This window comes from Mobula hypostoma, chromosome 25 (genome assembly GCF_963921235.1).
Source record: "Mobula hypostoma chromosome 25, sMobHyp1.1, whole genome shotgun sequence".
Classification (NCBI taxonomy): domain Eukaryota; kingdom Metazoa; phylum Chordata; class Chondrichthyes; order Myliobatiformes; family Myliobatidae; genus Mobula; species Mobula hypostoma.
Window position 1 is genome coordinate 8,276,477 of NC_086121.1, and position 12,772 is coordinate 8,289,248.

Consider the following 12,772-nt stretch of genomic DNA (forward strand, 5'->3'; position numbering starts at 1 on the left):
ACTTGCTGGACAGAATGAAGATTTATTGCTGCTTGAATTAGATGCCTTATTTTTTTTTAAAGGGCTACGGAAAGTGGTGGATGTGGCCCAGTCCATCACAGGCAAGGCCCTCCCCACCATTGAGCACATCGTCAAGGAGCATTGCCACAAGAAAGCAGTGTTCATTATCAAGGATCCCCACTACCCAGACCATGGTCTCTTCTTACTGCTACCGTCGGGCGGGAGGAACAGGAAACTTGGTCCCACACCATGCGGTTCAGTCATTATTATTATTCAGTTATTATCCTACAACCATCAGGCCCCTGAACTGTCACAACTCTGACTCGATTCCACAGCCTACAGACATACTTAGATAAAAATTTACTTTCAATTTTGAACTTTGACTTAAGTGCCTTGTCCAGGTTTTTCCCTGCTTCCAAAACTAAAATTTGTCCTGTTCCCCACACCCTCTTCTTTGAAGCACACCATTTAATCACCTCATCTCTTCAAGAGCTACTGTTTTTGCTTCCAATAATATGTTAAAATGTTCAGGTTTAGGAACAGCTACTTTCCTACAACCATTAGATTCTTGAAATGGCCTGCACAAACCTACCCCTACCTCTGTAATACAATGTCACGGACCACCTCTTGCACTACTGTGAACTTGTCTCTGATTGTGTCTTTCTCCTTTGCACTCTGCTGTATTTGCATAGAATTTGTCACTCTCTCTATCTTCACTCTCCTGTTTATAGTCATAGTCATAGTCATACTTTATTAATCCCGGGGGAAACTGGTTTTCATTACAGTTGCTCCATAAATAATAAATAGTAATAGAACCATAAATAGTTAAATAGTAATATGTAAATTATGCCAGGAAATTATGAAATAAGTCCAGGACCAGCCTATTGGCTCAGGGTGTCTGACCCTCCAAGGGAGGAGTTGTATAGTTTGATGGCCACAGGCAGGAATGACTTCCTATGATGCTCTGTGCTATTTGTCCTGTGTGCTGTCTCTACCTACCTCTGATTCAGTTGTAAGCAAGTTTTTCCGTTGTACCTGTACTTCAATGTTTTCGGGCCCCTTATCTGAGAAAGGATGTGCTGGCTTTGGAGAGAGTCCAGAGTAGATTCACATGAATGATCCCAGGAATGAAAGGGTTAACGTGCGAGAAGCCCTTGATGGCTCTGAGACTGTGCATGCTGGAGTTTAAAACAATGAGGGGGGCTGTTATTGAAACCTATTGATTATTGAAAGGCCTGGATAGAGTGGATGTGGAAAAGATGTTTCCAATAGTGGGTGAGACTAGGACCAGAGGACACAGCCTCAGAATAGAAGGACGTCCCTTTAGAACAGAGATGTTGAGAAATTTCTTTAGCCAGAGGGTGGTGAATCTGTGGAATTCTTTGGCATAGACGCCTGTGGATGCCAAGTCATCAGATATATTTAAAGCGGAGGTTGGTAGATTCGTGATTAGTAAGGGTGTCAAAGGTTACGGGGAGAAGGCAGGAAAATAGGGTTGAGGGGAAAAATAAACCAGCCATGATCAAATGGCAGAGCAGACTCAATGGGCCAACTGGTCTAATTCTGCTCCTGTGTCTTATGGTCTTAGGTATTTGTACATGTGACAATAAAATTGACTTGCCTCAACTTGAATATAGTTTGGCTAAATGTTACTCATTACAGGAAGTTGTGCCCGCAAGCCATTCAGTCCTTTTTTCCTCCAGGATGACTGTTGTTTAATTGAATTATGTCTCAGTCAGAAACTGACTCAGTTATAAACACCTTTGTAACGAAGTGCAATTGGTTGATCAGTTTAAGGGTTCTCAGTGCAAGATGAACACATGGAGGACTGTGTACAGCTTTGGTCTTTGCACCTAAGCAACTGAAAGTCAAAAAAAAAACTGCAGGTGTTGGAAATCTGAAATGGAAAGTGAGAAAAGAATAAAAAAGCCAGCCTGTCTAACCTCACCCTATATAGATAGAGAGGATAGCCAAAGACATTTTCCCCAGGGTGGAAATGGCTCATGTGAGGGGGCATAATTTTAGGGTGACTGGAAGAAGATACAGCGGGATATCAGAGTTTTTTTACACAGGGAGTGTTGGGTGCATGGAACGCCCTGCCAGGGGTGGTGGCAGAGGTGATACATTAGGGGCATTTAAGAGGCCCTTAGACAGGCAGATAGATGATATAAAAATGGAGGGCTATGCAGGAAGAAGGGGTTAGATTGATTTCAGAGTAGGCTAAAAAGTCAGCACAAGATTGTAGACCGAAGGGCCTGTACTCTTCTAAATCGGTTTAACGCATTTCTAAATACTTTTTAAAATCTAGTTAAGCTCATTTTGATTGTTGAAGACATTTAGAAACAGTTGAAATGATTTTTAATAATATGGATTTCAGCAGATGTAGCTGGGCCTTTGGATCCAATTCCATATGCACTGCCCTCATTGCTCAGGATCGGATTCTAACACAGAGCTCAGAACATAGAACACCTCAGCACTGTACAGGCCCCTTGACCGACAATCTTGTGCTAGCCTTTTAACCTACTCCTGGATCAATCTAACCCTTCCCTCCTATACAAATGTACTTTGAACTTTTTTACATAGCCCTCCATTTTTCTATCATCCACGTGCTTATCTAAGCGTCTCTTAAATGCCCCCTAATGTATATGTCACCACCATCACCCCTGACAGGGTATTCCACACACTCATCACTCTCTGTGTAAAAAAAACTTACCTCTGCCATCCCCTCTATACTTTCTTCCAGTTGCCTGAAAGTTACTCCCCCTGGTATAAGCTATTTCTGCCCTGAGGTAAAAGTCTCTGCCTATCCACTTGATCTTTGCCTCTTCAACACACACACAGTGCTGGAGGAACTCAGCAGGCCAGGCAGCATCTATGGAAAAGATGATTCAGGCCGAGGTCCTTCATTGGGACTGATGTAGGGTCTCGCCCGAAATGTCGACTGTACTCTTTTCCATAGATGTTGCCAGGCCTGCTGAGTTCCTCCAGCATTGTGTGTGTGTGTGTGTGTTGCTTGGATTTCCAGCAAATGCAGATTTTCTCTTGTTTGTGACTGATCTACACCTCTTATCATGTACACCTCTATCAAATCACCCCTCATCCTCCATCGCTTCAAAGAGAAAAGCCCAGTTTGAATTATGATAGTTACTAAGGAAAGTACATGTTGATTTATCCACTGGTGATCTAGAGGATTAAACCAGCTTGCTTGTAGATATAGTTGGAGACCATTTACCACTCCAGTTATTTGCTGCTTATTGTTTAACTGTCCTTCTCTTTACCACAGCTTGTCGTCCAAGCTGGCTTGTTTCACGGGAGTGAGATGCTCTGCAAGACGGTCTACAGCCAAGAGGTCAACGTGAGCTCTGAGCCTCTGTGGAATCAGAACCTGGAGTTTGACATCAATTTCTGTGACCTTCCACGGATGACGCGCCTCTGTTTTGCTTTGTACGCGGTGATCGAAAAGGCCAAAAAGGCTCGGTCGACAAAGAAGAAATCAAAGAGAGCGGTAAGTTCGGTCTGCTGCCAATCCGTAACCTGTGGTGGTGAAAGACAAGTACACGATCCAAGTGGATGGTTTTTCACCTGGTTGCATTCAGGTAAATTCATCGTTATGACGACTTTGCAAAAGACTTGGTGCTGTGCTTGAGAAAGAAGTTTAATTGCATGAATGCAATTTCCGCGACCGAAGGGCATTTTAGAACAGAGATGAGGAAGAATTTCTTTAGCCAGAGAGTTTTGAATCTTTGGAATTCAGCACCACAGGCGGCTGTGGAAGTCAAGTCATTGGGTATATTTAAGGCAGAGGTTGGTAGATTCTTGAATTATCAGGGCATGAAGGGATACAAGGAGAAGGCAGGAGATTGGGGCTGAGAGGGAAAACAGATCAGCCGTGAACAAACGGCCTAACTCTGCTCCTATATCTTATGGTCGTATTAGAATCAGAATGAAGTTTAATATCACTGGTGTATGTCCTGAAGTTTGTTGTCTTGCAGCAGTACTGCATTGTAATACAGAATAGTAAAAAGTATAAAATGCAATAAGAAGTGTGTAAAGAACATTAAATAAATAAGTAGTGCAAAAAAAGAACAAACAATGAAAAAAATGGTAAAGTGGTGTTCATGAATTATTTGTTCAGTCAGAAATCTGATGGTGGAGGGGAAGAAGCTGTTGCTAAAACATTGAGTGTGTGTCATCAGGCCCCTGTACCACCACCTTGAGGGTAGCAATGAGAAGAATGCATGTCCTGGGAGATGGGAGTCTTTAATGATGGTTTAGTTAACATCGCAGCAGTCAATAAGCATGGTGGATTTCAGTCATACATAGTCACAATACATATTGAAAATATGGAAATCCAAACAAAGAACAGAAAATGGTGGAAAAACTCAGTGGGTCAGGCAGCATCTGTGGGAAGAGAAATAATTCTTCCTCTCCAGTCCTCAACCTGAAACGTTGATGGTTTATTCCCCACCAAAGATTCTGCCTGACCTGCTGATTTCCTCCAGCATTTTGTATTTGCTACTCTGGATTTCCAGCATCTACAGAATCTCTTGTATTGAAGAGAAGTAATTAATGTTTTTAGATCATTTTAGTTAGAGTTTTAGTCAGTCTTTTTTTTGAGTGAAATCCAATTACACAACACACTCTATTTCCCATCAGAACTCCCCTTCCCCGCCCCCAGAGCCTGAAAGTACATACCATTAAGTTCAAGTTCAGCTTCTGTCCCACTGTTAACAGACCCCTGAATAGACTTTTTAACATGGTCTCTTGACCTCACAGTCTACCTCATTACAGACTTGCACCTCACTGTCTACCTGCATTGCACTTTTTCTATAATCGTAACACTGTGTTCTGCTTTCCATTATTGGCTTTTCCCTTTTCCCTTGTATTGCATCGATGTACTGATGTGATGAGATCACACGAAAAACAAAGTTTTGTACCTCGGTTCAAGTGACAATAATAAAACAGTTTGCCAACGGTTTCCAGGTCACTTTGACTCACTTCAGATGTTTGGCCAGGGTCATCCCGATCTCCCAGGTCAGTTCCCTCATTGGGGTCACAGAGGACTGCCCACATGTCATACCTTTCGGAGACTTGTGGGGGATTGTTATCTCACAGGTGTTCGACATTGGGCACAATGTGTGGTCCTGCCAACGTACTGACAGTTTGGGAGTCTTACAGCTTGGAGACATGCCATTTGGCCCAAATGACACCCAGTGAGCTGGTCCCGCCTTTGCACCTTTGGCCCATAGCCCTCTGAACCTCTCCTAGCCATCTACGTATCTCTCTGGCTATCCATCCCATAGGATGACAACGGTTCCTTTCAGTCAGTTAGTGGAGTGGTACCCCACTCTTCAGAAGGGAACAGCCTGTGCGTGAATGGATTTTAGGTGAGTAGGGGGTTGCACAGGTCCAGACCCACCCTCTCGACATCCCCTCCCGGATCCAGCGGCATGGTGGGGTCCAAGACAGCTGGGGGAAGTTCTGTTGCAGTGAACGGCCAGACCAAGCTTCGATGCAAGGGATGCCCTTTCCGTGCTTCAGGGCACGTGTTTGCTAGATGGCCGTTGACCCTACGAGAGGGTTCATCCACCCTTTGACAGGTCTTGTTTTTCATCCTGCATGGTGTCTAGCCACCCTCCTCACCAGGCAAGCTTGGTGGGGGAGCCAGTTCGGTTTAGTCGCTGACCACCCGACCATACAACAGGTAGTACTGGGGTTACATGGTACCAGTAGCACTCAGACGAGTGACCTGACCAGAATCTAGGCAGTATCTAGACAGCTTTTAAATGTTGCCAATGTGCCGGCTGGTGGGGTGGAGATACATCTCTACCAAAGAAGGTGTATGGCACTCCATCCCTGCCGGTCATCCTTGGGCAAGGCGAAATTCCCCCCCCCCCCCCACCCTTTTGGATCAGGGTCACGGGAGCAGGTGGTGGATGGTTGTACGAACAGCCGGTGCATATCACAAATCCTGGTTATGTGACCACAGACGCCAGGCAGACAATCTCTGAAGAGTATTGATAATGGCTGGGGTCACCCGTCTTGTAAAGACACTGCCCAGAAGAAGGTAATGGCAAACCACTTCTGTAGAAAAATTTGCCAAGAACAATCACGGTCAATGAAAGACCGTGATCACTTACATCATACAACATGGCACAAAATGATGATGATGAATTGAATGCCCCTTCCTCAAACACTGTTTCTGGCAGCTCATTCCAAATATGTATCGCCCTTTGCATGAAGAATCTGCCCCGGATGTCCCTGGCACAGCCAGGAGTGGTGGAAGAAGTATATATATTAGAGACTCTTAGATAGCCACATGAAAAATGGAGGGCTACGAAGGAGGGAAGCTGGAGTAAGGTTATAGGTTGGCACAACATTGTGGGCTGAAGGGCCTGTATTGTTCTATGTTCTATGGTTTATCTTATAAATGTCTCACCTCTGATCTTAAACTAATACTCTCTTGCTTTTAGCACCCTATTGTCCATGTGACACGACACATGATGATGATGATTGTCTATGACCCTCATGGTCTTACCAAGCTCTTTCAGGTCACCCCTCAGTCTCCTGTGTTCCTCGTCTACACAATCTCTCCTTGTAACTCAGGCAACGTCCTGGTAAATGCTTTCCACTTTAATGATATCTGTCCTATAACAGGGTGACCAAGGCTATGGGCAATAGTCTAAGCACACCCTTACCAACTTCCTAGAAACTGCAACAAAAGATCAATGAGATTAGCTGTGTTTGTCACATGTACATCGAAACATATAGTGAAATGCAGCATAGCAGGCTCACAATTTAGTAACCCTAGCCTGTATTTCTTTTGAATGTGGAAGGAAACCCATGCAGTCACGGGACGGATGTACAACTCCTTACAGATGATGGCAGAAATCAAATGCTGATCATACAGCTGGCACTGTAGAGTTACGCTGATCACTGTGCTGCTGTGCCATCCCTGTGTCATAAGTGAAATCTGAGGTAGCTACCTCGACCTGACAGAACAGACTAAACCCAGACTGATTTCCACCCGCTCCCCACAAGCCCATCCAGGTGCAGCAACCCCAGTCACCTCCCCCCCCCCCCAACTGCCCAAGGGGTGGGGTAATGGGAATCAGAGCCCATGACCTCTGGACCCAAGGGATGCCACACGATGGGTGCTGTTACAGATGTGAACAGCGCAGGGGTGGGCCATTTGGTCCATCTAGCCCATGCTAGCCCTTTCTCCACCAGTACTAATCACAAACACAAGGAAGTCTGCAGATACTGGAAATCCAAAGCAACACACACACACACACACACAAAATGCAGGAGGAACTCAGCAGGTCAGGCAGCGTCTACGGAAGTGAATATACAGCCGTCGTTTTGGGCCGAGGCCCTTCTTCGGGACTGAAATGGTAGGGGCCAGGAGAAAATCCCACACTAAAAGGGTGGAGGAAAGGGGAAGGAGGCTAGCTGGAAGGTGATAGGTGAAGCCAGGTGGGTGGGAAAGGTCAAGAGCTGGAGAGGAAGGAATCTGAGTAGAGAGGAGTGGACCGTGGAGAAAGGGGTAGAGGGGACCGAGGGGGAAGTAATAGGCAGGTAAGAGGCCAGAATGGGGTATAGAAGAAGAGGGGAGAGGGAAGGAAATGAAATATTAATCCCATCTGCCCACACTGTCCTTCCAAATGCCTTGCCCAATTAAGGCAAAGAGGGGCACCAGATGAATTTCCTGAGTGTTGCAAAACAGCCCAGAAACGATCGTTACTTCATTTAACTCTGTAAAGAAATTAATCATTGTTTGCATAATACTGAGATAACAAATATTATGTAATAGAACTTAAAGCCATATAATTTGTAGTAAAGAGTTATATGTACAGCTGTGTGTGTGTGTCTGTGGCGTGAGTGAGTGTTTATATGTGCAACTTTATACATCACTGATTCATGCAAAGTGTTTTATCTGTAATTGCACATGCAGTACAGCAGACATGGATACCTGATATACTGTGCTTTACTACTGTGTAAGGAGAGGCTGCAGTGTAGTGGATATTACTTGAGGATCCCTTGCTTGGATCAATCCCTTACCCACCCATGGCTAGGTTGAATCTGAACTTTACCCTGTCGGGGTCAGAGATCCAAAGTCAAGAGGTCCGAGGTTGGTCGACGGTCCTTGAGGTCGAAGGCCCGTTATCAGCAGGTCCTAGTGCTGAAGCCCAGAGGTCAGTCAGTCCGGGGGTTGAATCCCAGAGGTCAGCAAGTCCAGGTACTGAGGTCGGAGGCCCAATGTTGTGAGTCTGGTCTGGAGGTCAAAGTCCAAAGATTGAAGCCCCTTGGTCAGCAAGTCCAGTGGTCAGAGGCGCGATGTTTGTGAGTCCTGGGCCACATTCTGGAGGTCGGAAGCCCCAGAGGTGGCCTGTGCTGGGGTAGGAGACCTGCTTGTCTGTGTGTGTGTGTGTGTGTGTGTGTGTGTGTATGTGTGGATGCGGGTGGGGGGGTTAGGAAAGGGGCTTGTTTTGCTGTTGTCCTTTATATGTTGGCTGCATGGTGTTTTGTTGAACTATGTTGTCACCAGAATGTGTGGTGACTCTCGTTGGTTGCCCTACCACACCCTTCGGGTGTGTTGGTTGTTAACTCAATCGAAGCATTTCACCGTATGTTTTTGATGTACTTGTGATAAATAAACTTGAATCTTGAATGTTGAAGGAATACAGATAGGGCTTGGTCATCTCTGCCTATAGCTCGGGCCTTCTAGTCCCAGCAACATCCTCGTAAACTTTTTTGGCTCTCTTTCCAGTTTAACCACTTCTTTCCTATAATGGTGACACTTGCAGAATGTTCCCAGCCCATCCACAGATTTATCTTGTGCCGAGGATAAATTTATGGACATACATTCAATCTTTGTATATAAGCTATCTTACATATTTATATTTATTGTGTTTTTATTATTGTGTTCATTATTTTATTGTGTTTTTTTAGTGCTGCATCACATCCGGAGTAACAATTATTTTGTTTTCCTTTACACTTGTGTACTGGAAATGACGTTAGACAATCTTGAATCTTTCTGCCCCACGTCTGCAGTTCAGAGGGAGGAAACTCCATGACAAGATCCTTGTTTAGCTCCCTCTCATCTCTCTGACCTTCCTCTGTCCTAGTTGAGGAAAGCTGAGTTTAAATGCCTGTTGCCTTGCTGATGGAGGTGGGGAGTGCAGTGAGCTATCAGCTGGGGGAATTGGGCAGAAGCCTTAAACCCCACATCTCCAGGTACAAGAACAGCAACTTTCCTCCAAACAGTCAGTTTTTGAACCATCCTTCACAACCCTAATCACTACTCAGTACAGCAACACCGGATGTTTATTTTGTTCTTTTCATTTTTTTTCTTGTCTAATTTTGCATAATTTATGTTTAATTTGTCGTTCTTGTGACTTTTGTGTATCAGGTGCCCTGCCTGTGATGCAGCTGTGTTCGCATTTTTCTTTGCACTTGTGCATACACGGAACATGTATAGACATAGTACAGGCCATTCGGCCCACAATATTGTTCTGACCTTTTAACCTTCTCTAAGATCTATCTAAGCCATCCCTCCTACATAGCCCTCCATTTTCTATCATCCTTGTACCTATCTAAGTGTTTTTTAAATGCCCCTAATGTATCTGCCTCTACCACCATCCCTGGCAGGGCGTTCCACACACTCACCACTCTCTGCGTAAAGAAACTTGCCTCCAACTTACCTGCATGTTTAATTCAGGTCAATATTTCACTCTTCTGACATGTGCTTGTGCATATCACAATAAACTTGACTTTGACTTAACAGGGACAGAGGGAACTGTTGATTCAGAATCAGAATCAGGTTTAATATAATCGGCATATATCATGAAATTTGTTAACTTTGTGACAACAGTACAATGCAATACATGATAATAGAGAGAAAAAAGTATTATTATTATATATGTGTGTGTGTGTGTGTGTATATATATCTATGAAGTTAAATAAGTATTGCAAAAAATAGAAAATAAAAAAGTAGTGAGGTAGTGTTCAAGGTTCAATGTCCATTAGGAATTGTATGACAGAGGGGAAGAAGCTATTCTTGAATCATTGAGTGTGTGCCTTCAGGCTCCCATACCTCCTTCCTGATGGTAGCAGTGAGAAGAGGGTATGTCCTGGGTAGTGGGGGTCCTTAATGATGGACTTGTATGTACAGTAAGGTCGATATTTCACTCTTCCTGAGGTGTCCCAGTCCAACACAGCACGTGTAAGACCACATTATCCCAGGGGATGCTGGTGGTCCCTGGACTTTGAGGTCCAAATTCTCCTTTATTGCTCGAAATGGAGATGGTCAACTTGTGCAGCTCAGACGTGGTACCAAGTCAGACTCACAACAGGAAGCACCTGGACAAACCTTTGAAGCAATCCAGTAATTGCTATCGTCATGTTTCATTCATGATCTTGCAGGCAATTGCTTTTGTGTTTGATTTGCGAGATTATAGTTGTTTAAAAACAAATACATATAAAGAATAGGACAAAAATTCATTGGGTGACCTAGAGATAAAGCCGGATGTAAATAATGTATTCCCTTATTGAATAGTCTGCCTGTCTGCTGAACAAACAATAATGTGCTCAACTTGCAGCTTCAGAATAAGATCCAACTTTATTGATCCTGGAACTTCTATTGACAGGAGTGTTTCCTATTCCCCTGCAGGACTGCCCGATAGCGTGGGTGAACACCATGGTATTTGATTACAAGGACCAGCTGAAGACCGGTGATGTTTGGTTATACACGTGGCCGTCAGTGCCGGGTAAGGCGCACGTAGAGTCATTGAGGAATATAGCCCAGATCCAGGCCCTTCAGCCCAGCAAACCCGTGCCGACCAAAGTACCCCTCCCAATTACATATTCAGCCCCTATTCCTCTAAGCCCCTCCCATGCTTCTATCTGTCCAAATGCTTCTTAACTTGTTTATTTATTCAGAGGTGCAGCACAGACAGGCCCTTCCATTCACCAAGCCACAGCGCCCAGCAAGCCACCAATTTAACCCCAGCCTAATCACAAGACAATTTACAGTGACCAGTTCACCTACTAACCGATACGTCTTTGGACTGTGGGAGGAAACCGGAGCACCCGGAGGAAACCAATGCACACACCAGAAGAACATACAAACTTTCTTACGGAGGATCAGAATCCGGTTTAATATCACCGGCACATGTTGTGAAATTTGTTAACGTTGCGGCAACAGCACAATGAGAGAAACATGACAATAGAGAGAAAAAAACATGAATTACAGTAGGTTTTATATATATATATTAGTTAAATTAAAAAGTGCAAAAATAGAAATAAATAAATAGTGAGGTCGTGTTCATGGGTTCAATGTCCGTTCAGAAATCTGATGGCAGAGGGGAAGAAGCTGTTCTTGAATCATTGATAGATACGTACCAGAAGCTCCAAGCTGTAACAGCGTCATACTAAGCTACTGTACCTGAATCAACCACTTCCTTTGGCAGCTCATTCCATACACATGTCACCCCGCCGCGTGAAAAAGTCACCCCTCGGGTCCCTTTTAAATCTTTCCCATCTCACCCTAAATCCCTGCCCCTGAGATCTGGGCTCCCCCTGCCCTGGGGAAAAGGCTGGTACCACCCACCTTATCTACTAAATGTTACATGGAAAAGGTGTTCGACACCTGGCCAGATTGCCGGAGGCGGCAACTCGCCCTTTCTCGGCATGACGGTGGGGGAGGCTGGCTGAAGTGTCTGAAAGTTGTCATTGTGGCCAACAGCTTTGAGAAGGACCTTTGAGGTGGTATGGTAGTGTAGCAGTTAGCGTTAACACTTTACAGAACCAGTGATTGGAAGACTGGGGTTCAATTCCCTCTGCTGTCTGTAAGAAGGTCGTACATTCTCCGTGTGGGTTTCCTCAGGGTGCTCCAGTTTCCTCCAACATTCCAAAAAGACATAACGGGTTAGGGTTAGAGATTGTGGGCTTGCCATGTTGGTGCCAGAAGCGTGGCGACATTTGCGGGCTGCCCCCAGCACGGCTTTGGACTGTGTTGGCCTTTGACGCAAACGTTGCATTTATCTGTGTGTTTCGATGTACCTGTGATAAATAAAGCTAATCTAATCATCCAGCAGCTATGTGTAATTGGACGGTGTGGGCTCATTGGGCCTGTTGCCTTGATGTATCCCGAAAAAAAATTATTACAAATAGAATATACGGTAGTTTAAGATTCACAATGATCCCAGAATGCAATCCAAGCTTAATTGTTCATTGTAAATTGTCCTGTGTTTAGGCTGGTGTTAAATAAGTGGGTTGCTGGGCAGTGTGGCTCATTACGCCGGAAGGGTCTATTCCCTGCTATGTCTCCAAATAAAATTTTTAAAATAAAAATAAAGGCAGATCTAGGATGGAGATTGGGAAATGTTTGTTCGCGAACATAGTTGAAAGAAATAACTCAACTCTTGAGTGGTAAAGTTACCTGTGAAAGGATGAGTTTGATCAGCCCGACAAATCCTCGTTCAAAGGTCTTTTATTATTAGTAGTTCAGTATTAACGGAAGATTATACAAGGAATGTGTCAGCAAAGTGTTTGGTGAGAATTAATTCCACATAAATATAAACAACGAGTGATTAATAGAAACAACAGGAATTCTGCAGATGCTGAAAATTCAAGCAACACACGTGTGTTGAGTGATTAATAGAGTTCTGAATTGTTCGAGTTATTTTCATATAGAAGTAATGGTTTTAGTTTAGTGATAGGTGTCATTTTAACTCAGCAACTGTGTAGTCAGAACCCATGCACTAAACTG

General features: G+C 44.3%; 1 protein-coding gene across 9 annotated transcripts in view; it reads left to right on the forward strand.

The window, feature by feature from the left end:
- pik3cd (phosphatidylinositol-4,5-bisphosphate 3-kinase, catalytic subunit delta) overlaps window positions 1-12,772 on the forward strand; it is a 244,079-nt gene that overhangs the window by 192,667 nt on the left and 38,640 nt on the right. For all 9 annotated transcript variants that reach the window (XM_063033142.1, XM_063033145.1, XM_063033143.1 and 6 more), the window contains 2 exons: window positions 3,284-3,505; window positions 10,673-10,769. In XM_063033142.1, coding sequence (XP_062889212.1) covers window positions 3,284-3,505; window positions 10,673-10,769 — 319 coding nt within the window. The remainder of the gene's footprint in view (window positions 1-3,283; window positions 3,506-10,672; window positions 10,770-12,772) is intronic.